At 59.7% G+C, this 23,424-nt stretch overlaps 7 protein-coding genes across 7 annotated transcripts; 4 read left to right on the plus strand and 3 right to left on the minus strand.

Annotated features, from left to right (window-relative positions):
* Positions 1-863: 863 nt before the first annotated feature.
* BJ171DRAFT_493626 (carboxyl transferase) lies at positions 864-4,744 on the minus strand. Its single transcript, XM_053109928.1, has 12 exons — positions 4,656-4,744; positions 4,369-4,495; positions 3,806-3,889; positions 3,530-3,643; positions 3,314-3,439; positions 3,090-3,203; positions 2,906-2,966; positions 2,639-2,797; positions 2,495-2,540; positions 2,275-2,349; positions 2,104-2,185; positions 864-1,956 (listed from the first exon to the last, which is right to left on the minus strand). The coding sequence occupies exons 2-12, from the start codon at positions 4,459-4,461 to the stop codon at positions 1,303-1,305; spliced, it is 1,608 nt and encodes a 535-aa protein (XP_052969800.1). The 5' UTR covers positions 4,462-4,495; positions 4,656-4,744; the 3' UTR covers positions 864-1,302.
* Positions 4,745-5,834: 1,090 nt separating this feature from the next.
* Positions 5,835-10,787, plus strand: BJ171DRAFT_493628 (carbamoyl-phosphate synthase L chain, ATP binding domain-containing protein). Its single transcript, XM_053109929.1, has 11 exons — positions 5,835-6,146; positions 6,359-6,419; positions 6,755-6,846; positions 7,324-7,411; positions 7,534-7,734; positions 7,918-7,990; positions 8,201-8,348; positions 8,490-8,710; positions 8,935-9,293; positions 9,552-10,036; positions 10,237-10,787. Exons 1-11 carry the CDS (start codon positions 6,045-6,047, stop codon positions 10,534-10,536), a joined length of 2,130 nt encoding a protein of 709 aa, XP_052969801.1. The 5' UTR covers positions 5,835-6,044; the 3' UTR covers positions 10,537-10,787.
* Positions 10,788-12,672: 1,885 nt separating this feature from the next.
* Positions 12,673-13,019, plus strand: BJ171DRAFT_407976 (uncharacterized protein; the record flags this gene model as incomplete). The annotated part of the gene is made up of 2 exons (XM_053107256.1): positions 12,673-12,822; positions 12,963-13,019. Coding segments are annotated over 2 exons (207 nt in total), but the record flags the coding sequence as incomplete, so codon positions are not given.
* A 1,871-nt stretch (positions 13,020-14,890) lies between these two features.
* BJ171DRAFT_493634 (transcription factor S-II, central domain-containing protein) lies at positions 14,891-17,797 on the minus strand. The gene is made up of 7 exons (XM_053109930.1): positions 17,446-17,797; positions 17,002-17,061; positions 16,606-16,795; positions 16,281-16,469; positions 15,966-16,156; positions 15,539-15,757; positions 14,891-15,314 (listed from the first exon to the last, which is right to left on the minus strand). Exons 1-7 carry the CDS (start codon positions 17,518-17,520, stop codon positions 15,306-15,308), a joined length of 933 nt encoding a protein of 310 aa, XP_052969803.1. The 5' UTR covers positions 17,521-17,797; the 3' UTR covers positions 14,891-15,305.
* A 37-nt stretch (positions 17,798-17,834) lies between these two features.
* On the plus strand, positions 17,835-19,095 carry BJ171DRAFT_493636 (TIR domain-containing protein). Its single transcript, XM_053109931.1, has one exon. It carries the CDS (start codon positions 17,954-17,956, stop codon positions 18,965-18,967), a length of 1,014 nt encoding a protein of 337 aa, XP_052969804.1. The 5' UTR covers positions 17,835-17,953; the 3' UTR covers positions 18,968-19,095.
* Positions 19,096-19,388: 293 nt separating this feature from the next.
* Positions 19,389-21,444, plus strand: BJ171DRAFT_561444 (ribosomal protein S5 domain 2-type protein). The gene is made up of 5 exons (XM_053113237.1): positions 19,389-19,812; positions 20,226-20,394; positions 20,502-20,690; positions 20,838-20,993; positions 21,211-21,444. The coding sequence occupies exons 1-5, from the start codon at positions 19,502-19,504 to the stop codon at positions 21,316-21,318; spliced, it is 933 nt and encodes a 310-aa protein (XP_052969805.1). The 5' UTR covers positions 19,389-19,501; the 3' UTR covers positions 21,319-21,444.
* Positions 21,445-21,574: 130 nt separating this feature from the next.
* BJ171DRAFT_420818 (uncharacterized protein) lies at positions 21,575-22,917 on the minus strand (the record flags this gene model as incomplete). The annotated part of the gene is made up of 3 exons (XM_053107453.1): positions 21,575-22,221; positions 22,451-22,535; positions 22,639-22,917. The coding sequence occupies 3 exons, from the start codon at positions 22,915-22,917 to the stop codon at positions 21,575-21,577; spliced, it is 1,011 nt and encodes a 336-aa protein (XP_052969806.1).
* Between the last annotated feature and the right edge of the window lie 507 nt (positions 22,918-23,424).

A 23,424-nucleotide genomic window follows, 5' to 3' on the forward strand; every position in this document is an offset into this window, starting at 1 on the left:
TTGGCGAGCCAGGAGGCCGAGCACCAGCAGTGCCTGTACTGCATTTGTGAGCAGCATGGCAGCCAGGGAGGGAAGCGCTGGAAAATCTGTGGGAAGAGTCGGGTAAAAGTGTCCCGGGTCGAGCAAACGATATGGCGGTCCAGGGACGGATGTCGTCGGCTGGCTTTTACAGGATGAGGACGATGGAGGAACTGAGGCAGGCGAAAGGGCCTTGGCGGGTGCAGGAGGCTGGAGGAACTATCGGACCAGAAATATATTCGTTCGACGATGCATATGTGGTCAGACGGCCACGCCGGTCTTGAGGTGGCAGACCGGCAGCGACAGACGGCCACGCCCGAATGACATCATCGATCAGGCCGTTTCATGCCTGCATTCAAAGTAGCCGCCCGAAGAGGGCAGACGATGCCGACCAATCCAAGGGCGGTCCAAGGTGGTCGATCCGCTTGGCGCTCGGCAATATGTCGGCGGCTGGAGTGACGCAGCGGCAGAGCTCGGTGGAATCGATCGAGCGATGGATTCGCATCTGGGCCAAAATGACCGAGCTCTGACAATACTGGTAGTCCACCTCGGTGTTCCGTAGCGGACAGCGCCTCTCTTTTCGATTCAAACGACTCTCGGAATACAACGGGTTCCTTGTTTCTGAATCGTGCATGTCGCTGTGCCATGCGCACCTCCGGCGATGGATGAACGGGATGGGCATTCGGGTTTCAGAAACAGAGGATTTGGCAAGCAAACTCGCTCGAACCGACTATCTTGGGGCCGCGTTTCAGGGGGAAAGTGTCATCCATATGTCCCAGGTTTCAAAGCCACACATCATCATCACACCCACACCCATCACCAGACCAGCACCCACCGCTCGAGACAACGCAGCGATGTGGAATACCATGTATTGAGCCGGATGCAAATTGCCAGGCGCTGCTGACATCCCCTTTCCGTACGAATGTTGCGCAGTGAACAAGAGAAGCGATGGAAGAGAGTGAGGAGGAAGGGCGGGATAGTGGCAAAGGAGAATCCATCGTGAGGATGAGCAAAGAAAAGAAAATGAGAGGGGAAAAGAAAAAGGAGAACAAATAGCCCAAAGCTGAAGCAAGAACGCGCGAACAGAACCGCAAGCTGGAACAGCCCCAACCAACCACGAATGAGCCATTGAACCCAACGGCACAGCTGGGCCCAGGCGCAGCATGTCGGGCAGGATCAGATCGGAGCACTTTCGTCACTAAAGAACGACCTTTCCGAACGACGGCTCGTCTGTCCCCTCGCACGGCGCTGCCGCGTCCGCCGATGCAGGCCATGCCGTGCTATTTACAAGGGGACATTGCCGTGCTTCTTCCAGGGGTTCTTGAGGTCCTTGCTCTTCAGCCTTCTCAAGTCCTCGATGATGCGCTTGCGGGTCTCGGAGGGGTTGATGACGTCGTCCACAAAGCCGCGCTGGGCAGCAGGAAGCGGGTTGGCAAACTTGTGGACGTACTCGGCCTCGGCCTGGGTCTTGTCGGGGACCTGACGGAAGATAATCTCGACGGCACCCTTGGCGCCCATGACAGCGATTTCACCAGTGGGCCAGGCGTAGTTGACGTCGCCGCGGAGGTGCTTGGAGCTCATGACGTCGTAGGCGCCACCGTAAGCCTTCCGGGTGATCACGGTGACCTTGGGGACGGTGGCCTCGGCATAGGCGTACAGGAGCTTGGCACCGTGGCGGATAATGCCGCCGTGTTCCTGAGCAGTGCCGGGCAGGAAGCCAGGCACGTCGACAAAGGTGAGAAGAGGGATGTTGAAGGCATCGCAGAAGCGGACCCAGCGGGCAGCCTTGACGGAGGAGTTAATGTCGAGGACACCGGAGGACACGAGCGGCTGGTTGGCAATGATCGAGACGGTCTCGCCGCCGAGCCGAGCAAAACCGACAACCATGTTCTTGGCAAAGTCAGGCATGACCTCGAAAAAGTCGCCCTCATCGACAATCTAGAAGACGAAGAAAGCATGCGCAGGACAATGTCAGAACCGTGTCAGGTATCCGAGGTGGCGATACATAGGCCGGAGTTGGGGACGGTGAGTCGAGTGGTCAGGGCGATGACGGGCCAGAAGCAGCAGTCAGTCAGCGACACTCACTCGGGCGATCACATCCTTGATATCATAAGCCTTGGTCGAGTCGGCGGGGACAATGTGGTCAAGAGCCTCGTCCAAACGGTCGCTGAAGGAGGGGGGAGTAGAGGCATCAGCGGCGATCAAGTCAAGCCAAGCCAAGTCAAGCCAACTCTGCCAGAGGAGCGCATTACATACACAGGGTCATCGGTGGGGCGGGATGGAAGCTGGCTGCGGTTCGAGAGAGGCAGGAAATCGACAAACTGTCGCAGCCTGGGGGTGACAGTGAATGAAAGAGCGATATGGTCAGACCGCGGGACACCAGGGCCGTCCGAACTTGACAAGCTGCTCCGTGCATGTGGTTCGACTCCCAGCGCTGGGCAGATCAAATGCATATGTGATTCATGCAGATGCTTACTTGGAGAGAGCCTCGACATCATTGTCAAAAGCAAGATGGGCGACACCTAAAAGTCATGAGGGGGATGGCCATTGTGAGCGAGGAGCCAGCACACCAGCCGGCAGCAAATGGATCCATGTGGATGGCGCATCGAGTCGCACATACCGGACTTGGTGGTGTGGGCCTTGGCACCGCCGAGCTCCTCCTGAGTGACGTCTTCGTTGGTGACAGCCTTGACGACATCGGGACCAGTGACGAAGAGGTACGAGCTGTCGCGGACCATGAAGGTGAAGTCGGTCAAGGCCGGCGAGTAGACAGCACCGCCTGGCAGACGTCGAGTTGGATGAAGAGCGTTAGGTGAAACTCGAAGAGGCGCGACCAGATCAGCACCGAATCCGAGGGCCAAGGCGACGGCAGGGTGCAGCCACATACCAGCACAAGGGCCCATGATCAGAGAGAGCTGAGGGATGACACCAGAGGCCATGACGTTGCGCTGTTATGGCAGAGCGAGGATCAGTTGTCTGTGTGGCGTAACAGAGCCGACTACGAGCCATGAGTGCATACAGACATGCGGAGGCAGAGGCAGAGCCGGCTAGCCAGCCGCATAAACACTCACCTGGAAGATATCGGCATAGCCGGCAAGAGAGTCGACGCCCTCCTGGATACGGGCACCGCCAGAATCATTGAGGCCAATCACGGGGGCGCCAACGAGCAAAGCCTGGTCCATGATCTGGAGATGGACACACAGAAATGGGTGAGAAGCGTCGATCGCAAGCTCAGAGATTGCGCCACTCTTGAGGGGCCGAAACACTGGTGCGAGACCTCGGACGAGTTACATACCTTGCAGATCTTTTGGGCGTGGGTCTTGGAAAGGGAGCCACCAAAGGCAGTAAAGTCCTGGCTGAAGACGTAGACCAAGCGGCCGTTGATGGTACCGCTGCCGGTCACGACACCGTCGCCGGTGATCTGGAAGCACCCGGAAGACAGAGTGAGCATCGCATGAGCATACGGGGGTGTGGACAGTAGGCATCAAGGGCGAGTCAGACGATCATGTACCTTTTGATCGGCCATGCCAAAGTCGACGCACTGGTGCTCGACAAAGGCGTCGGTTTCGCGGAAAGAGCTCTCATCGAGCAGAAGGCTGATTCTCTCGCGAGCAGTGAGTTTGCCCTGTTGGGGAGATGCGGCAATCGGCGTATATGTCGTGTTAGGACCGTTTGCGATGAGATTGTAAGAATCCAGGATCCGGAGCAGGGGACTCTGTAGATGCGTGGTGGAACCTGGGAAACGGCGACAACATGAACCATGGAGATGGCAGGACGCGATACGAACCTTGGAGTGCTGGGTGGCAATTCGCTTGGGGCCGCCGCCAAGAACGGCAGCGGCTCGCTTCTCATCGATGGCACGGCGAAGCTCCTGGACGGCAGAAAAGCGCACACGGCGAGATCAGATCAACGACAACGGTCTGGACAACGGCAAGGGCAAGGGCAATGGCAAGGGCAATGGCAAGGGTGCCAACATTGGCGTGGGACATGTCATGGTCAGATCGCAGTCGCATGCGAGAGCAGACGCGACAGATGGATGAATAGGAGGGATCGAGGATCCAGCGACGATCAATGCTGGGAGATGGAAGCGATGCAACAGGACACAATCGGCATGGCCAACAACAGACGAGCCAGAAACAGGCACGGAAACAGGCACGGAAACAGACACGGACGGCAGAAGAACGGAGAACGAAAGCTGGCACATTCAGATAACAAGCGTGGGGAGCTGGAGACAGATGGGAGAGCCAACGCGACAGCGCTTGGATGGGATTGGCGCCGCAAAGACCCAGCTCGATCGGCATGGCCGTCCGGATGCAGAGATGTGCTGACAACCATGGAGAGACGACTTACAGCTTCCCGGGAGACAGCACTCGAGGCAGCCGAGTAGAAGCGGTAACCGACAGGGCGCAGAGCAGCGCGATTTGCAAAGACGGAACGAAGCATGGTGTACGGAGGGGGGGATCTGCGAGTAGAGATGCTGGATGGTGGGGAGCAGGAAGAGACGGCGATGGTGAGCCGGGCGAGGCCGGGTGATATATACAAACGACGCGGAGGATGATGGATGCTGAGGGCCAGGGGGGGCGGTCGGGTACGGCGAGCAGCCAAGCAGGCAAGACACGACGATCGACGAGACTTACGGATCAGGACGAAGGGCCCAAGCAGCAGACGGCAGGCGAGGGACGAGCAGATGGAAGCAAGAAAAGGACCGAGGGGCGAGGGTGTCAGGATGAGCAAGAGTGAACGGGCAGAGGGATGCGCGGATCTGGAGACGCAGGAACCCCCAGGCGCGGCGAGAGCGAGGCCGAGCGAGAGCGGTCCTCGCTGGCGGCGGCGATTGAATGTCCGCCACCCGAGCGCGAACGGAACGGAGGCGCGCCGCCGGTCGAGCGGGTGCCTGGGTGCTGTTCGCGCTGTTGTTCGTGCTGTTGCTTGTCTTTGCTCTGCAAGCCACACGCTGCCAGCGCCGTGATCGAGGGCCTCGGCATCCGCGGCAGCCGTTTCAGCCAGGGCCATCGAATCGATCGTGCAGCATCTCTCGGTGATGTCAGTATCCCGCAGGGGAGACGGCACTGTGCTTCAACACCACCACGACATCATCGTTATCACGATCGTCGTCACCACTACCACCATCATCATTACGGCCACGCTATCACAACTGCTACGACCGCCATCATTATTACCGCTGCCGTCACCGTTGCCATCATCGGCCATCGTCTGCACGGGGAGCATCAAGGCCAAAAGTCGCCCTGGATGCTGATCCCAGCACCGCCGTTGTCGCTGTGTGCATCCAGAGCAGCCCCACAGCCCTTTGTCTGGGCAGTCACGCCGCAGCCACAAGGGCATAACGCCCGCAGACACATGGAGACACGCGCTGACACGGCTCTGCTTGGCCGGACAGCCTGGCTCTGGGTCAGGACATGCTGGCCAGCATCGCAGCAGCGCGGCCCCTGATGTGTCATGCCGTGTCAGTCGGCCGTGGAATGACGACAGGGTGCAGGCTTGTTGGCTCTCCCGATCTGCTGCTGCTGCCACTCCCGATTGCCCCTCTCGAGGCTGCGAGTCTGAGGAACTGCTCTGGCGGCGTACCGCAATAGCAGTGTGCATCGAGATGTATTAAATTGCATCAAATGCATCAACACATCCACCACGAACGAGCACCACCACGAACAACCACCACAAACAAGCACTCCAGCGCCGTCCACACGAGCACGCACCGGGCCTGTGGTGGTTTCACACGCCCGAGCCTTTCTGGCACCCCCCCCATTCATCCTGACTCCCGACCCGCCCAGCCGCGTCCCCGCCCTCGCTGTCCGTCTCGTTGCTCTCCTCTCGCCGCCTTCCGGGTTCGTCTCCCGACTTGGGCCGCCCTAAAACCCAGGACCGCTGGGCGCCTGTCTTTTGCTGCCACCCCTCTCCCCCCCCGATCTGCAAGGACCGTCCCGGCTGTCTCGAGACTCGTCCTCTCCTTCATTGCACTCCCCCCCTCCTCTGCCCTTTGACCCGAACGCCCGTCTGCATTCGACACCATGCTGCCCAGGGCCATGTTCTTCCGCGCCAGCCCCGTCGCTGCCCGCTCGCACGTCCGTGTGTTCTACCGATCGGTCGCCTCCACCACCGACTATGGCAAGGTAAATGTCCTGGCATCAGTAGCAACCTGGCCCGCGGCCCCGGCCGTAGGCGTCATTCGCGTATCGTTGGCCGATCGTTGCTCGATAGAGTTTCTCGGGACCATGTTCATCTGTCTTTGGGTCTTCTGCGCGTCGGATGGGCTCATCCCAATGTTCCTCGCTCATTCTCGGACAAACCCTCCTCGCTGCCTCGCGGGCCATCTGTCATGCAGACCTTCGACAAGATCCTCATTGCCAACCGCGGTGAAATCGCCTGCCGTGTCATCCGAACCGGTACGGAGCTCCATTTGTCCCGCCATCAACAGAGTGCCCCCAGATCGGTGATCGAGAGATGCGCAACTCTGCGTATGCCCGTGCTCGGCCTTGATCTCGATCTCGATCTTGCGGGGTTGAACGCTGTCCACAGCCAGATGTGTCGCGTGAAGCCTGGGGCTGCCTCATGCCACTGCCAACGCTGCTGGGGGGAGGGTCAATCTTGCAGATATCGAGCGATGCAATTGTCGATATGCTCGCGACCCCGCCCGTCATCTGTCTGGCTCTGCAAACATGTTGCTGACCACGTCCGTTTCTTGCGTCTGGCATTGCGCATCGTGTGTCGGGGCCTGCAGCCAAGAAGATGGGCATCAAGACCGTCGCCATCTACTCGGATGCCGACGTCAACTCGCTCCACGTCAAGCTGGCGGACGAGGCTGTCCATGTGGTAAGCGTCGCTGCCGCCGCGGCTGGCTTCGTTCTCCGCCATGCTCCTTGATCTCCCCCCCCCCTCAACAACTGCAAGCCAGCCCGTCGATCGGCGCCGCTGGCCGGGTTCTTTGTGAGCCGCCGCTCTCTCTCTCCATCTGCCTGCCCCCCCTCGCTCTCCCTGTCCTCCGCGGCTCCGTTCCCGATGGCTTCTCCCGTCCTGCCATCACCCCACGTGACGCCGTTCCGCGCCGCCTTCTGGTGGCGGCCGGTGCCGACCGGGTCTGTGTCAAGACCGGGGGTGCTGGCGGGATGGGGGGCCTGTCAGGGGGATGGCCGTGCTGACACAGAGAGGCTGTGTTGGCAGCGAATTCCGCGGATGCGACGGCGCCGCGATCGCTGGTCGTCAGTCCGATCGTCCCGATCGTCTCGATCGCGATCGTGTTATGTCTGTCTGCAGCAGGCTCATGCCGCATCCACTGTCGTTCTCGAACAGGGTCCTCCTCCGACTGGCCAGAGCTACCTGAGCATCCCCAACATCATCAGTGCCATCAAGCAGACCGGTGCCCAGGCCGTCCACCCAGGTGCGCCCTTCGTTTATCCCACTCCTCGGTTCAACCCCGCATCATCGTGACGAAACTAAGGCTTAATCAATCACCTCGCACCTCCTCCCTCGCCCACTCCAACCATGTTTCTGTTGTCTCAGGCTATGGCTTCCTCTCCGAGAACGGCCACTTTGTCCACGCCCTCGATGAAGCCGGCGTCACCTTCATCGGCCCCAACGAAAAGTCCATGTTTGCCATGGGCGATAAGATCCAGAGCAAAATCATTGCCAAGGAAGCCGGCGTCAGCACCATCCCTGGCTTCAACGGCGAGGTCCGGGATGCCGACCATGCCGTTGAGATCGGTGAGTGGCCCTGACGCTCGTCGCAAGAGCAGTCCGCGCATTGCGCTGTTCGCCGAGAGACATCACTGTCTGTTGTTGGGATCTGTTGGCTCCCTGGAACCGCTGCCTCTCGAGAGATGCCCCTGTTCTGGACACCCGAACTGACCTGACCAATCCAATCCTCCCGGCCTTACTCCCCGACAGCCAACCAAATCGGATACCCCGTGATGGTCAAGGCCTCTGCCGGTGGTGGTGGCAAGGGCATGCGTATTGCCTGGTAAGTGAGCTGTCTACTCGTCCTCTGCATGTCGCGACTTGTCTTTGAGCATGCTTGGCTATGGCGTGCGCTTGATCACGGCATGGTACGGCATGGTACGGCACGGCGTGTCCTTCATCTACCTGCCTGCACCACGCAGCGGCATCGGATCGTGTCATGCGCCTGCTCTCCGCCAGGGATTGTGCGCTCACCATGTCTCTTGGCTGGCAGGAACGACAAGGAGTGCCGCGAGGCCTATCGTCTCTCTCAATCCGAGGCGCGCTCCAGCTTCGGCGACGACCGTCTCCTGGTCGAAAAGTTCATTGAAGACCCCCGCCACATTGAAATCCAGCTGATCGGTGACAAGCACGGCAACGTGGTACGGTATCGCGGCTGACTCTTAGTCGATGTGGCCTAGATGCCTGCAGCCTCACGGCTCGCTCACGGCTCGCTCACCCCGTGCTCATCTGTCCCTCTCTCTCACTCGCTCACACACTCTCTCCCCTGGCCCCCTCTGCAGTATTACCTTCCTGAGCGTGAGTGCTCCATCCAGCGCCGCAACCAAAAGGTCATTGAGGAGGCCCCCAGTGTCCATCTCGATGCCGCCACCCGCAAGGCCATGGGTGAGCAGGCCGTCGCCCTCGCCAAGCGTGTCGGATACTACTCGGCCGGCACCTGCGAGTTCCTGGTCGACCCCAAGCGCAACTTTTACTTCCTTGAGATGAACACCCGTCTCCAGGTGTAAGTATGCCGGCTCGCTGTGCTGCTCTGTAGCGCTCGTTGTCGCTTGGTGGTGTCTCTTTGCAACGGACCTGCCTGTTGCCGCCGCGGCTCTCCGTCGTCCGCCACGTCTCTGCTTCTTTTCTCTGGGGTGGCTGTCTCGGCGCACTGCCCTTGCCATTATGGATCTGCACCGCTGAGTCCTCACGGCCGACCTCTCTTGCTGATCCGCGTGCTGTCCACAGCGAACATCCCATCACCGAGTACATCACTGGCCTCGATCTCGTCGAGCAGATGATCCGTGTTGCTGCCGGACAGCAGCTTCCCTTCAAGCAGGATGACGTGCACATCAAGGGCTGGGCCTTCGAGTCCCGTGTCTACGCCGAAGACCCCGAGAAGTACCTGCCCTCGATCGGCCGTCTCAACAAGTACATTGAGCCCAAGGGCACCGGCAGCGAGGTCCGTTGCGACTCGGGTATTGTCGAAGGCTCCGAGATCTCGATCTACTACGATCCCTTGATCTGCAAGCTCTGTACCTACGGCGAGAACCGCAACCAGGCCATCCACACCATGGAGAAGGCCCTGGACAACTACGTCATCAAGGGTGAGTCGTTGGATAGAGCAACTGGTGGAGCGGTGGCAGCGAGTTTGAAAGTGGGGGGGGGTGTAACTTGAATCTGGCAGTTCCTTCGCTCTGCTGCTGTGCGTCGTGTCGAGGAACAGCAACAGGACCCGTGCGTGCTCCTTAGCGCCGACTTCACACTGCTGCAGCTCGCGTTGGTGTTGGATGTCCCCAGACTAGCCTGCATGTGCCGCCGCCCTGTGCTGACATTTGCATCGATTCTCCCTCCCTCTCCTACAGGCGTCACCCACAACATCCCCCTCCTCCGCGATGTCATCAGCCACCCCCGCTTCAAGAGCGGCAAGATCTCGACAAAGTTCCTTGCCGAGGAATACCCCACCGGCTTCAAGGGACACGCCCTGACGGCGGAATCCGAGGCGGAGCTTTTGTCGGTTGCGGCCCTCGTCCACGCCAAGCGCAGCATCCGCGAGAGCACCTGGAAGGCTGGCGGCGGCTCGTTCATCGAGAGCGGCGTCTCGGCGGCCCCGTCGTCGTGGGAGCTGTACATTGGCACCTCCAAGGACACCCTGAAGAAGGTCCAGATCCGCCAGAAGAAGGACGGCACCTTCGAGGCCAGCATCGACGGCAAGGAGCCTGTGACCGTCAACGCCGACTGGACCCTGGACTCGGCCCTGATCAACACCAGCATTGGCGGCCGTGACTTTACCATGCAGTTCCTGGAACCCATCTCGCTCGGCTACAAGCTGCAGCACTATGGCACAAAGGTGCGTTTGGATCAGAGCCGGATGGTAGTGGTGGTGGTGGTGGTAGTGGTGGCAGAGTGGACGATCCAGGGGTGCAAATGGCGAACTCATCTGCCGTGACGACCATGATCCACCAATTGGCTTAACTTGACCTGACTGGCGGACCTGACTGGCGGACTTGGCTGACACTCTTCCCCTTTGATCCTGCTCTGCTTCTCCAGTTCGATGTGCTCGTCCTCTCCAAGCAGCAGTACGAGCTCAGCAAGCACATGAAGGAGCGCCCCAAGCTCGATCTGACTTCGGTCGTTCTTGCCCCCATGCCCGGTGCCGTCGTTAGCGTTGCCGTCAAGGAGGGCGAGGATGTCGCCGAGGGATCCGAGCTGGCCATTGTCGAGGCCATGAAGATGCAGAACGTCCTGCGCGCTCCTCGCGCCGGCAAGATCAAGAAGATCCATGTTGCCAGCGGCCAGTCCGTCGCTGCTGATGAGATCATGATTGAGTTCTTCCCCGCTGGCAAATAATCATCATGCACTTGCGCCTTTTTCCCTCTCCCGCCGACAGTCTCCTGCCCATCCCATCGCCTGCCATCGCCGCCCATAGTTTCACCGGCACCGAGGCCCCCTCTCCACATTTTGCTTCCCATTCGTTGTTTCTCTCTTCTCTCTTTCACTTTTCTCTCTCTTGATTCCTTATTGTCTCGCTCCGAGATACGGTATAGCCTTTCCATCGAAGAAAAAATACAGAGGGGGCACTGCTCTTTACATCGTGTTGATGTTGATGTCGTCGCTGTTTGAGGAACGGAATCCACCCTTCCCTGCGGCGATCGGGATTGCGATTGTGGTCGCAGTTGGGAGGATTGGACGGCACAGCTTGTTGGGTTGCCACTTCTTTTGCAACGAAAGCAGCGGCTCAGGTGCGATGGCGGGTGCAGATATATCGCCTCCCGCCCCGCCGATTCGGCTCCCACAGAGCTTATGACTGGTGAGCAATGGCCCCTTCCCCAGGGCAGTTTCGCCGTTCAGGCAGAAGCAGTCGTGTCTATTCGCTCCCATTCGCTCTCGTTTGCTCGCTCTGGGCTTGGCGTCGGTCTTGGCAAACCTGGCCCCTCGTCCGGCTCACCCGCGCTCTTCCCCCCCCCAAAATAAACAAGTGGATTTTCGGGCTGGCGCAACGGTGCTCGGCCTTGGCGAAACGCCCTTCCAGAACGGTTGTGCCTCCGCCAAGTATTTTTGCCGAGACGCACAGACGCGTAAGAAGCACAAACAGGGCGGCCCTGCTGCGCACGGCAGTCCGAGAGCCTCGCTTGGGACGAGCACAACGGCGGCCACATGCGTGAACAGGAGGATGCGCAGGGTGTGTCGGGCTGGGCTGGGCTGGGCTGGGCTCGGCATGGCATGGCTGGTCCTATAAAAAAAGGCGGCTCGTCGCCTGCCAAGACGATCGTGGCCCGGCCCCAGAATAAGACCGCTGTTTCCGATCCCGCCGCCGGCGCTATTTGCTGTTACTTGCTGTTACTTGCTATTACCTGCAACTTTCAAGTATACACTTGCTTACTTTCAACTATAAACTTGCTTACTTGCAACTTTCACCTTTCTTGCCATCCGGGACTTGCTGCCACCGGACCCATCCAACCCACCCACTCGCCCCCCCCGCTCAGCCTTGCCCGTCGCCGACAAGCGGCCCCAATACCTGCCGTTTTCTGGTCAGTTTTATCTATATAAGCGCGCTTTCCCGCCCGTCTGGTTGCCTCGTCCTCCTCCTCCCCAAACATCACATCACATCGCTGGAGTCCTGTCGCTGCCCCCCCCCCAGCACACACCACGGCATCTGTGAGCACCAGAGAACCCACATCTGCGCAGGATCGGCTTCTCCAGCCTTCTGTCGCTGCTCGTTCCAGATCCAGCCATCACCGTCCTCATCCGCCATCGATTTGCACCCCACAGTCCCTTCCCCAACGATCCCCCCCCCAGTCGACCCTCCAGACCCTCTCTTTGGCACTCGCTCTTCGGCGCCTCGATTCCATCGCCAAGACTCTCGCTGCACACAGCCCCGTGCCCCCACCCGCCCACAGCCCGGTTTGCCTCTCGCTCAGGCACATACACGCACGCAGTGCCGATACAATCCCTCACAACGCAACTCCGAGGTAAGCCGGTCTGGTCCTGGACCCGTCGCCCGGATGGGCATTGCTTGCCCTTTTGCCTGCATCAGCAACCTCCCCCCCCACACCCACTCCCCAGCTCCAAGCGCCCCGATCAAGTCCGGTCGTCCACTGCTCGCTCGCATCTGCCCGTCGTTCGTCGCCGTCGCTCCATCCTCCTCCTCCATCGCCCCGCCCCGCCACCATCTTCTGTTTCCCTGGTTCGGTCCCGCCGTTCGACTCGCTCACCGCGCCTCGTCCACACCTTGCGTTCCATCCCATCCTTCTTTCCCGCCTTCTGTGTCCGATGCTCTCTCTCGTCCAGATGCTCTCCCAAAGCAACGACGCTGCCGAGCCCTGCATATCGTTTGCAGGCCATGGTAGCCTCAACGGCTCCGACGCCAGCGGCACTCCCCCGCCGTCGACCCGGGACTCGCCCGATGTGCCCGAGTATCGCTGCCAATGGCACCATCCCCATTCTTGCAACCAGATCTTCCATGATCCCTCATCGCTCTACCACCACCTCACCCGCGACCATGTCGGCCGCAAGCTCCAAAACAACCTCTGCCTGAACTGCCACTGGGGCGACTGCCAGGTCCAGACCCTCAAGCGAGACCACATCACATCGCACCTGCGGATCCATGTGGCGCTCAAGCCCTACAATTGCGAGGTATGGTCAGCGGCCCCCAATACTCGGCGACCATCCATCCGGCCATCCATCCGGCCACCTCTGTTTGCTTGTGATGGCCTTTGCCGTCGGTGTGGCTCGCTTCGCTCATCGGCCTCATCCTTCTGTGTTTTTCCCCGCAGACCTGTCGACGAGGGTTCAAGCGTCCCCAGGATCTCAAGAAGCACCGCCGGGTGCACCAGACCGAATCCTGCTTCCTCGAGAACCACGATGGCCCCAAGCAGGCGCTCAGACGAGATATGGATGCCTCGTCCCGCGCCTTGGCCAGCAGCCCCTCGGGTCTCTATCGGCATTGGCTCGTGTCACCGCCGCCAAGCGAGAGCCACAACCCGGTCTCGAGCAGCGGCCGATTCGTGGATTCAAGCGAGCACTTTGCAAAGTCCAACGGGAAGTTTATGGACTCTCGCGACCGCTATGCGGATCCCAGAAGCCACTACGTGGATTCGCGAGACCGCTATCTGGATCCGCGAGATCGCTATGTCGATTCGCGAGATCGCTGTGCAGGTTCCCGCGACCACTACCCAGATTCACGAGATCGCTATGTGGATCCAGACGATCGGGTACTTTGCCCAAACAACAGTCGGCTCTTGCCACCCGAGCGGGACTCCCGATCATACGAGCGAACCCCGGATGCTCGCTACGATGGCAGCGAGCCCGAAAGCAGCGGCGGCTCGCCGTACAAGCCCTACATGGACCGAGAGTCGCCCGACACCGATCGTAAGTGGCCGCGTTGGCAGCCGGACAACGGCGCTTTGATCTCGGGCTTCGACGCACTGCTCTGGATATCGCTGCCTGAGAGATAGAATAGCAATCGATTCACCCGCACGGGTGCTGACCGGGTCTCCTCTTGGCTTGCCTTGCAGATTCCGCATCCTCCGAGGTCTCCCCGATACCACACCGGTCACAACGATACGATGCCCACGCCCATGCCCATGGCGATGTATATCGAAGCCACAGCGACCGCATGGCATATGCCCGAACAAAGATCAGCGCCCTGATCTCGCACTGCTCCGAGTACCATCCATATCGCCGAGAGTGAGCACCCTTACGACTCTCTCGCTCGCTCGCCCTCCCACTCTCTGCCTCGATGGCCCACGCCCCCTGGGCAGTCTCTTTGATATCCCGCTGGTCCACATGGCCATGTGCTCTCCTTGATCATCCCGATCCGCCATCCCGATCCGCCATCCCGATCCGCCATTCTGACGGCACTTCACGAGCACTCCACTCCTTCCAGCTCCCATTCCATCCTTCTGCCACATTCGTCTGTGCTCATACAGCTCCCCTCCCCATCCGCATGCCGTGCTCCTTCTGGTCGCTGCGAGGACATGGCAGGGGAGGGTTGTTGATTTGTGTCGCAACCGATCCACGATGTCGGCATCTGCTCGGGTCATCAGCACCACCAACACCAACATTCAACACCACCGTCATGACCGCCCCCCCCCGGTCGGCCCCAGCCCAGCCCCCAGTCTGCCCCGGCGAATCCCTGTCCCGGCCTGTGTTCTGCTCCGCCATAGTCTCGTTGGCCACTGTCTATGCCAAACTTTGTCCCATCTAACCGCGAAAGCATATACTACTTTGGACTGCTACGGCATACCACTCCACTCGCTGGAGGGCGGAAACCACGCTGCTTGCGCTCTCCTCCGCTGTATCGCGCCAGCCAGTCCATTCCCTTCCACCCTGACCTCGTATTGCCTATCACGGCTTTGCAATATACGGCGTACCCAACACGAAACGGGATACTCCCCCCCCCCTGTTATGAGGCAGGGCTGTTGGACTGGAGACCAAGTGACTCGAGAAGGTCGACGATCTTGATATCGAGAAACCGCGGAGATGTCCTGGTGGTCGAACCGGGACAGGAATGCAATATCATAGCATGTCCACCAGGACCGACATGTCACTAAGGAACACTCAGGGACATGCTGCTCCGTATCAAGCGGTTCACATCACCGCGGCCTGAATCCCTGTTCTCACTCTTCCGTCTCACTGGTGGGTGAATGGCTTGCAACCATATCGAGAACGGTGTCCCTCTCCGGCGCCTCATCTCTGCCTCTGTGCTGGACGTTGATATCAATTAGTTGGCTGTTGCAAATCGGCAAAGCTGAAAGCATGAGAGATTCGAAGGGGAGAGAAGGGGAGAGAAGGAAGCAAGAAACGCAACAGCCATGCCAACAGCAACAGCAACAGCAACATCAACCCCAACGGCACATCAAAAGCAACACAGTCGGCACAGATTACACAATGAAATGACGCAGATCGCATAGACACCGCTGCGACAACCACGCCTGTCGAAAGCTCATCCCATCCCACCATCGTTCTACGGCAAGTAAACATGGCCGCACACCGTCATAATCACCCATCCCGCCAAGACCGCCACAACTCCAACATCGATCAAATTGAGGAAGAGAACAGTAAGCATGAAATGCGGCTGAGGGAAAGGGGGACAACAACGCCTGGATACTTTCTCCTCAGCAGAACTGAACAGAATCCGATGCCCCCCCCCGATTCCCACCCGTCAATCGATGATTTGCGAGATCACGATAATTCCAAGGAGGCAGCACAATTGAACAGCGACCGGAAGGAAGAAGAGCAGATCGAATCAGCAAACGCTACCAGACACACAGACGGCTGGATGTTTCACCAGCACGGCGGCCTTGGTCTCGGACGACGGAATGGATGGCCTTCCCCCCCCCCACCATACCTTCCATCGGTTGTCGCAGTTTACACAGGTCACAAATGTCGTCATGGGCTCGTCAGCACTGCGGGTCTGCTTCTGAAAGTATTTGGTCTTGCGCTGGCCGCAACGTCCGCACTTGAACATGTCGGTCTCGGCTTGGGTATCCGTGGCCGTGACGGCCCAATGTAGGCTCTCTTTGTGGGCTTCCTCCACCTCGGCCTTGCGCGAGGCCGTCATCATGTCCTATGGCACAGACCACGTCCGATCCGCCCAGCGTCAGAACGGAACGAAAGTCGAGAGCAGAAAAGGGAGCCACCTTCTCCCTGCCCTGGTTCCTGATGCTGCCATCCTCGGGTCACAGCGAGCGAGCTCTGTCCCTGGCTGCCACAGGCTGGATCCTGGGACAACGCACAGACAACCTCGATCGAGACGAGGGCAAGGATCGACCTACCTCCTTGCTCATGTTGGCAAAATCGGTGGCGCCAACGGCGCCGGTGATGACTCGCCATCGCAAGTCCGCGTTCTTCTTCAGGTTGAAGGAGAGCGAGCTGATCTTGCTCGTGTACTTGGGGCTTTGGGATCCCAGCTCTCGGGAAACGGACGCCTCGATGTTCATTGCGATACTCAGCAGGCGCTTGCCGTCTGCAAAAGCAAGATTGTCGGCAAAGCCGATCGCCCATGGATCAGTCAAAGCCGCTGCAAACAGCGCAAAGAGCCCACTACTATGTGATCATTCGCAAACCACACACTCAGGCAGCGGACGGACCTGTGTCGGTGTCCTTGGCGAGCGAGGTGTACAGCATCCCGATGCACTTGTCTCGGAGAGTGTCGCCGCTGGAGCTGAACTTGAGCTTGTCGCCTGCGATGGTTCGGACCGTTGGTGTTGACGATGCCGAAGAAACCGGCGAGGCCGCGGCGGCCGGAGACGACTCTTTGACGACAGCAGTGTTGATGGCTGCAAAAGCGATGCAGATCGGCGAGTCGTGTGGTTAAGGAGACGAACGGACTGGGGGTGGCCCATAGCGAGTGCCGGAGTTGCATGTTCGGAGAGAAGCTCGCAGCACCCACACGGACGCATCTTCAGGCATTACCAGGAAGCTTCTTCTTGGTCTCGGCGGCGGATGGAGACGGCAATGACTCTGCCGCTCCTGTTGCCGTCGAGGGCTTTTCTTCAATCTCCTTCTTCCACTTGCCCACCAGGCTCTTTGCCGCCTGTCGGACCTCCGAGCTCAGCTTTTCGTTTTTCCTGAGGTCGCCGACCACGACACCGATCTTGGTTTTCTGCACATATCCAAGGGATTGAAGATCACCCCCCCCCAAAAAAAAAGAACCAAGAAGACGACGATTTGTCAACGAGGAGCAGAAATCACGAGGACGAGAGGATGATGACAACGGCCCATCACGAGCTTGGGCCGGAGGATGGATCGCTTTCCTCTGCTCTTGGATGGGTGAGGGTGTTCGAGCACGAGCGGCCAAATGAGACATACTCTCAGCAGGTCCTTGGTCACCGAGATGCGATTGAGTCGGAGCAGCGCATCTGAGATGGCCTGAGGGATGCGTCGAGAATAAGCGCATGCACAATCGTTGGAGCCCGATGGATCGATAGATTGATGAGCCGATGGCGAGAACCAAGAGTCGACAAGAAGTCGAGACGGCCAATGAAAGATACAAGGAACGAGGGTTAGAGCGCAGGGTCGTCAAAAAAAGGACAGGAGAATGCAGGCCACCACGGTCGGAAGCCAGGATCTTCAGCGCCAGGACCATCAGCGCCAGCATCGCGACGAGCGAGTCGCCTGGTGTTGGAGCGAGACGAAATGGTCAAGGCCAGGCCAGCGCAAAGATCAAGCAACGTCGCGCGGCCATGCATTCATGCACCGAGAGGACAGGGGGGGGGTCATGATCCGCGACGCAGGGGGAGAGGCGATCAGTACCGATGACTTGCTGTCGGGTAAACTCTTGACGATCGCCTGCTTCAGGGACAAGACGTCCTCTTCGATGCGGCTCATGGCTGGAGGTGCAAACGGCGGAGCAGGGTGGATGGATGGTGGACGCCGTCGGGAGCGAGTGTTGTTGGATGGGACGACCGGGGCGAGACCGACGTTGGAGAGGAGGCGCTTCGGCTGTTCAGGCTCGCTGCCGGCTGCAGACGGCGACGCAGATGCAGGTGAGATGCGGGCGATGGTGTCGATCCCGCCAGAGTCGTTCGCAGCGAAAAAAATTCGGTCTGGCCAGTGTCCCACATGACCGCGGTCCTCGCACACTCCGCGGCGACACAGGCCAGACCAAACGAACACCCGGCCCAGCGAAGGAGGCGGCGACGGGTGCTGGGGCTCGCTGCCTCGGTCTGCTCCTGTCGGGCTTTGCTGCTGTCCGGCTTGCTCCTGCGTGCCTCGGTCTGCTTCTCGGTCAAGCACCGCATCCCAGCCAAAAGCCAGAACAATGACGGTCAACAGCGACATCGTGGTCTCCTACTGCTGGAGCGATAAGCCCGTGGTCAAGAAGCTCGTCCAGCGACTGAGAGACAGGGACCTGTCCATCGGCTTCGAAGAGTACAAAATCCGCCACGACGGTCTCCTCGACCAGGAGGCTGCCAACAGCATCAGCAACTGCAAGGCCTTTGTGTGCTGCCTCTCGCCCAGCTACGAAAAGAGCAAGGCTTGCATGAACGAGCTCCGCTTCGCCGCCGACCAGCACAGGCCGACCCTGCCCGTCCGTCTCGGCCACGACAGGCTTGGTGACGAGGTGCATCGGGCCATCGCCAGCAAGACCGGCCACTTGCTCGAGACCGATTCAGACGAGGATATCCAAAAGGCCGTCGACGCCATCATCAGCATCGTCGGCGAAATCGACAGCGCCGACCCGGCCGCGCCCTCTGCAGGCGACGCTGCCGCAGACTCGCAAGCCGCCAAGTCCCCCTCGGGCCCGCACGGGTTCGAGCGCCTGGCTTACGACGAGGCCAACAGCAGAATCACCGTCAAGAACCTTTCGGACCAGACGATCCTCTGTCGCGTATCGGGCTTCAGCGGCGGTAGTAGCGCCTGGTTCCCCATTAACCCCAACGGAGAAGACAGTTGGGGCCGCAAGGGCTGGGAGGCAGTCGAGATCCGCAACCGCAACGACACCATCCACTTTGGCACATACCTGCCCCCCGGCGTCGTCATGGGCCTCCGCGACTTTGAGATAACGGAGAAGAACTCGCCGTTCATTGTCGAGGAGAACCCTGGTGTCGAGGGCATCGCTTTCCGAAACGACTCGTCAGGGTCCGTCGAGTGCCGCGTCACCAAGTACTCGAACGCCGAGGGCTCGGACGAGATCGTCACCATCGAGCCCAACGGCCAGGATCGATGGAACCGCAGCAACTGGGAGGTCCTTGTGGTCATCGACAGCGAGGGCCGCCGCATCGGCGTCGCCGTCAGCAGCGGCAAGCTTGTTCAATTCCAGGGCATCCAATAACGGGAAGTGGCCCTGGTGGCTTTGGAGGGGAACAGAGCACCAAATACAGGAGTGCTCGGCTGTGTCTGTCTCTGCTGAAACTGTCATCGCAGATGCACAATAAGAATGCCCAGGGCAGCTCACCCATACATCTCTGCCAGCGAGTTAAAGCGGTGTCGTCTCGTGTTCGAGCGCCATGTCCCACTTTGCGATTGCACAGCATAACCGATGCGAGCCATTCCAATTGACGAAACCCGCCAGCACACTTGAGGGACCTGGCATCCGAGCATCGGGCGAGCAGAGCTCGCATTCGCGCTGGTCGATCGGCTTGGAGAGCGATGCGGTCCTGGTTGGACTGCCTGTGGCGCACCATGTGACTTCCGCATGACCGGCGCTCAAATCTGAGCGAACTGCCGTTGCGCAGATCAGCAGAATCCGATCCAGCAACTGCCTGCACGATCGCAGCTCCGAACCGATATCATCCAGCACAGGGCACTCTGGCCGCCGCCCTCCTGATCCACACACGCACACGCACACGCACCACCGCCCTCAAGCATGTCTCTGCTCGCGCCTGTGGAGCGGGCTTATATCCTCGATGGTGTCGAATGCGACATCCGCGCCGATGGACGAAACCGTCTGGACGCCCGCCATCTGACCCTCGAGACCGGCATGATCACACAGGCCTCGGGCTCTTGTCGAGTGTCCGTCGACGGTGGAACCGATGTCCTCGTCGGCATCAAGGTCGAGATCGAGACCATCGATCCCAATCCCGAGGGCGACGCGGAGGTCTCGGCCTTCGACGAGACCGCTGAAACGATTGACGAAGATCGACGTGACAAGGGCCGGATTGTCTGCTCGGTCGAGTGGTAAGGACTGCCAGCACGATCGGCGCTGTCAAAGGGCGATTCTGCACGGAGACGCTGGATGAGCATGGCTGCAAAGGCGGGTGGCAGCCGCCTAGCATCTCGGGCCCAGACAGGACGCAGCCCAACCCGAGCAACGATCCGACACCAGTCGTCGCCGATCGGGGAGCAACAGCCAGCAGCATCCTCACCAGCGGAGAATGCCGGTGCAGAGCAAAACGAGAGCAGTCGCATATATTGTCAGTGAAGACTGGCGATGGACTGGTAGAGATGATGTGCCTTCATCCGTCACCACGGCAATCTGGGAACAGAGCGGAACATCAACGGGCGACAGATGCATCTTCCCTTCCATCCACGAATGACTGACGCAATCCATGATCGAACATGTCCCCATCTCTGCCGCCGCCTGCCCAAAGCTCGCCATCGCTCAGCGCCGTCCTTAGCCAACGTCAAGTCGAAGATCTGTGCATCGAGTACAGCCAGTATATGACCCGTCTGCTGAACAGCCCCGAAGGCGGACTCGATCTCAAGGCCCTGTGCATCATTCCAGGCTCAACGTGCTTTGTGGTCTACATCGACGTCTTGGTGAGCCTGCAGACATGCTCTCGTTGTTCCGGCTGAGGGGCGTGGGGCCGAGCCCGGCACCGCCATGTCAAACAGCATAGTTGATCATGTCCGTTCGTCACCGACAGATCCTCGACTATGGAGGCAACCTGCTCGACATCATCTTTCTGGCGACTCGCGGCGCCTTCCACAACACCAGGATGGTCAAGGCTACGGCCGAGCAGTTGGATGGCCAGGTTGCTTTTGACGTCTCAGAGGAGGAGTGCGAAGTGGTCCGAGGTTGGGAGAACCTTCCCATCGTCGTTACGCTGAGCAAGGTGAGTCGATCCCGGACCAGCAAGCGTCACGAGAATCCCACGACGGCCCCTGTCTCGACGCAAGTCTGGAGCTGCTCCGCATGACAAGCCAAGTGCCGACAAGTCCGCTGACTCTTTGTATGTGCGACTGCTGCGACTCGCCTCTAGATCGGAAGACGGCATATCCTCGACGCCTCGCCCCTGGAAGAACTGTGTGCCGAAGCGCGGGTCTATGTCGCCGTCAACGAAAGAGGACGCATCTGCAGCATACAGAAGAGCGGCGAGGGAGGGATCGAGCCCAGAGGACTCTCTGATATGGTTCAGGTAACGGTGGCTGGATCCGACTCCTCGATATGCCGGTTGTAGCTGTCGCCGCTTCACTGATGTGCATTCCCCGGGAGCATGGGAATACGCCGATCGATTGGGCGTGCGGCTCTCCAGACCCGTTCGCTGCGATTGATTCTGACGACATACACTCCTGCTCGCCCATGTCCGCCTGGCAAATGTCGGTTCCCACAAATATCTGGTTCGTCGCCGGCAGACGGCAAAGCAACTGGCCCCGGGAGTCTTCAAGAAAGTCGGAAACGTCCTGGCGGAGGAGGCAAGGAGGATCCAGGATGGCCAGACGCCAATCGGATACTACAACTGACCAAGGCGGCACGATCTTCGCAGACGTCTCCAAGACCGCAATATCTAGTGCGAATCATCGCCAATACAGACCGTGCAAAGAAGCAGCCGGAGAGCTGTGGCTGTTGCCGACCCCGACACCCAAAATAGTGAGAGGCAGCTCCTCGACCGAGCTGGAGATGTATTGACTTCAAGGCGTTCCAGTGAATCGCAGCGTGTGTCGGAGACCAAGCCAAGGTATTCAAAGCGATGGATCGGGCGCAATGTGGGGATATGATCTAGGCCTTGGGTGCCCACAGCGATCCCACCTCGCTGATGAACTTGACGCTTCCGCGCTCAAACTCCCAGTCCTTCTGAGAGCCGTGCAGCCAGGCCAGGGTCGCGAGCCGGAACTCAGCAAACTCGGCAAGATCCCGGAAGTCGTGGTCAGAGAGGTCGGTGTACTTGCGGCCCTGGACAGCAAAGTCGTCTTTGATGGCCTCGGAGATGTATCCGTCTTCAAGAGCCCGGGCCGTGGCCTGCTCGAGGGCAGTTTCGATGTTGTCCATGATGGTTCGGAGGCTGCTGGGGATTTTTCTGCGGGCCTGCTCAACGGCCTGCAGCCGCTCCTGCTTGGTGGCAGCATCTAGGGTCGTATCCTGCTCGATGAGCGATGTATCCAGCTGGCGCTTGAGGTCGAGGACGACCTGCACTCGGCTTCTCCAGAACCAGGCCTCGGCCATGTTGACTTCCCGAGCGAACGCCTCCGGGTCGACCTGATGAGAGGGCCTGGAGCCCTCACCGCTCTCAAAGTACTGGACAAACTGGTCGATCGTCTGCGGGAAGGCCGGGATAATCGCCGTCGACTGGAAGAGGTGCTCGCGAGGGAACGGTTGATAGTAGGCCGGGATCCGGTCAGCAATCTTGAGGCTCCAGAGCAGCGTGCCTGCGATGTGAAGCACCCACAGTTAGCTGTCGGAACCAGTACCATCCAGCGAATCCCCGAGTTGAGATCATGACAGTGCCTGCCTGCTGTCTATGGCCGATCGGAGCCATCGCGGCCACGGAGACCCTTGGCAGCTGGCCTCGGGGCAGTGAAAGCAGGATCGAGGGATCGACAGGATCGACGGGATCGGCGGGATCAAAGGGATCGACGGGATCGATAGGATACTCACCAAACGACTCCCATCTCGGAACCAGCGGCGCGAGATCGGCTTCCAGCGACCATTTGCCCAGATCCTTCTCCATGAGCGACTTTTCCTATTGAGGATGCGCAAGTCAGCTGGCGGACAAATCCCCAGAACCATCTGCACCCCAGATCGCACGATCCCGCCCGCCCAGACAGCTGGTCGAGCAGGCTCACCCTGGCAGTCATCCACGGCTCCATGCCGGCCTCCTGGATCGAGCGTTTGAGAGCGGCAAAGCTCTCGTGGATTCTGGGTTCCTGGGCGTCCTTTTCGCTGTTGCTCTGGACAACGGCCTCGATGCCCCAGCGAGTGAGCAGCAGCTGGGTGCAGGCAACCCGAAGAGCGATCTCCTTGGGCGTCCGCACAATCGGAGACGACGACAGCGACGGAGCAGCCTCGCTGGCAAGCCATCGCGCTCCAAAGCGAGCAGCTGGGAAGCTTGCACACTTGGTCATCGACCGGCGCATGGCTGAGACGGCACCAATGCAAATCATGGATGTTGGCAGATGCGCCGAGAGAGCGAAGGCTGGACGATGTCGGGAAGAGTGCGGCCCAGGCACCGAACCAAACATGCACCAAAGAAATACAGCCGTCACGTGCACATCGAGTGGCGGCGGCCAATCAGCGCGCGCTTTTGGTGGAGACATGCCACACCCAATCTGACCGAACAGAGGTAGTCTCGAGGAAGTTTGATGAGGCATGGGCCCCGACACGCTGTATTGAAGTGGGGGATTGAAATTGGCCATAAGTGGCTTAAGGAGATATAACACAAAATTGGGCCGCCATGTTGCGGACGAAGCAAAGGGGCGATTAGGCCGTCGCGTCAGGTCGACACCCCTCAAGAGAACTGAACATTGATGTCTCCGCTGGTCGTGGAGACGATCAGGTGGCTCGGCGAGGTGCTTCCGCCAACCTGTCCGGTGGCTCCCTTCGAGCCGGTCTGGGTGTTCATCACGACCGAG

The sequence above is a fragment of the Polychytrium aggregatum genome, assembly GCF_025602895.1.
Source record: "Polychytrium aggregatum strain JEL109 chromosome Unknown BJ171scaffold_7, whole genome shotgun sequence".
In the NCBI taxonomy this organism is placed as follows: Eukaryota; Fungi; Chytridiomycota; class Chytridiomycetes; order Polychytriales; genus Polychytrium; species Polychytrium aggregatum.

Bases quoted from the DNA above. Each gene is read 5' to 3' on its own strand.
- BJ171DRAFT_493626 (XM_053109928.1), bottom strand. From the start codon at position 4,461: ATGCTTCGTTCCGTCTTTGCAAATCGCGCTGCTCTGCGCCCTGTCGGT. The intron at 3,440-3,529 runs GTACATGATCGT...GGGTGCTTCCAG, and splicing joins TTGGCATGGCCGATCAAAAG to ATCACCGGCGACGGTGTCGT. The intron at 2,967-3,089 runs GTGAGTGTTTAT...CTGCCATAACAG, and splicing joins GCTATGCCGATATCTTCCAG to CGCAACGTCATGGCCTCTGG.
- BJ171DRAFT_493628 (XM_053109929.1), top strand. From the start codon at position 6,045: ATGCTGCCCAGGGCCATGTTCTTCCGCGCCAGCCCCGTCGCTGCCCGC. The intron at 6,847-7,323 runs GTAAGCGTCGCT...GTTCTCGAACAG, and splicing joins CGGACGAGGCTGTCCATGTG to GGTCCTCCTCCGACTGGCCA. The intron at 7,412-7,533 runs GTGCGCCCTTCG...CTGTTGTCTCAG, and splicing joins TGCCCAGGCCGTCCACCCAG to GCTATGGCTTCCTCTCCGAG.
- BJ171DRAFT_493634 (XM_053109930.1), bottom strand. From the start codon at position 17,520: ATGAGCCGCATCGAAGAGGACGTCTTGTCCCTGAAGCAGGCGATCGTC. The intron at 16,796-17,001 runs GTATGTCTCATT...GGATATGTGCAG, and splicing joins TGACCAAGGACCTGCTGAGA to AAAACCAAGATCGGTGTCGT. The intron at 16,157-16,280 runs GTCCGTCCGCTG...TTGCTTTTGCAG, and splicing joins CGCCAAGGACACCGACACAG to ACGGCAAGCGCCTGCTGAGT.
- BJ171DRAFT_493636 (XM_053109931.1), top strand. From the start codon at position 17,954: ATGACGGTCAACAGCGACATCGTGGTCTCCTACTGCTGGAGCGATAAG.
- BJ171DRAFT_561444 (XM_053113237.1), top strand. From the start codon at position 19,502: ATGTCTCTGCTCGCGCCTGTGGAGCGGGCTTATATCCTCGATGGTGTC. The intron at 20,691-20,837 runs GTGAGTCGATCC...ACTCGCCTCTAG, and splicing joins TCGTCGTTACGCTGAGCAAG to ATCGGAAGACGGCATATCCT. The intron at 20,994-21,210 runs GTAACGGTGGCT...CGTCGCCGGCAG, and splicing joins GACTCTCTGATATGGTTCAG to ACGGCAAAGCAACTGGCCCC.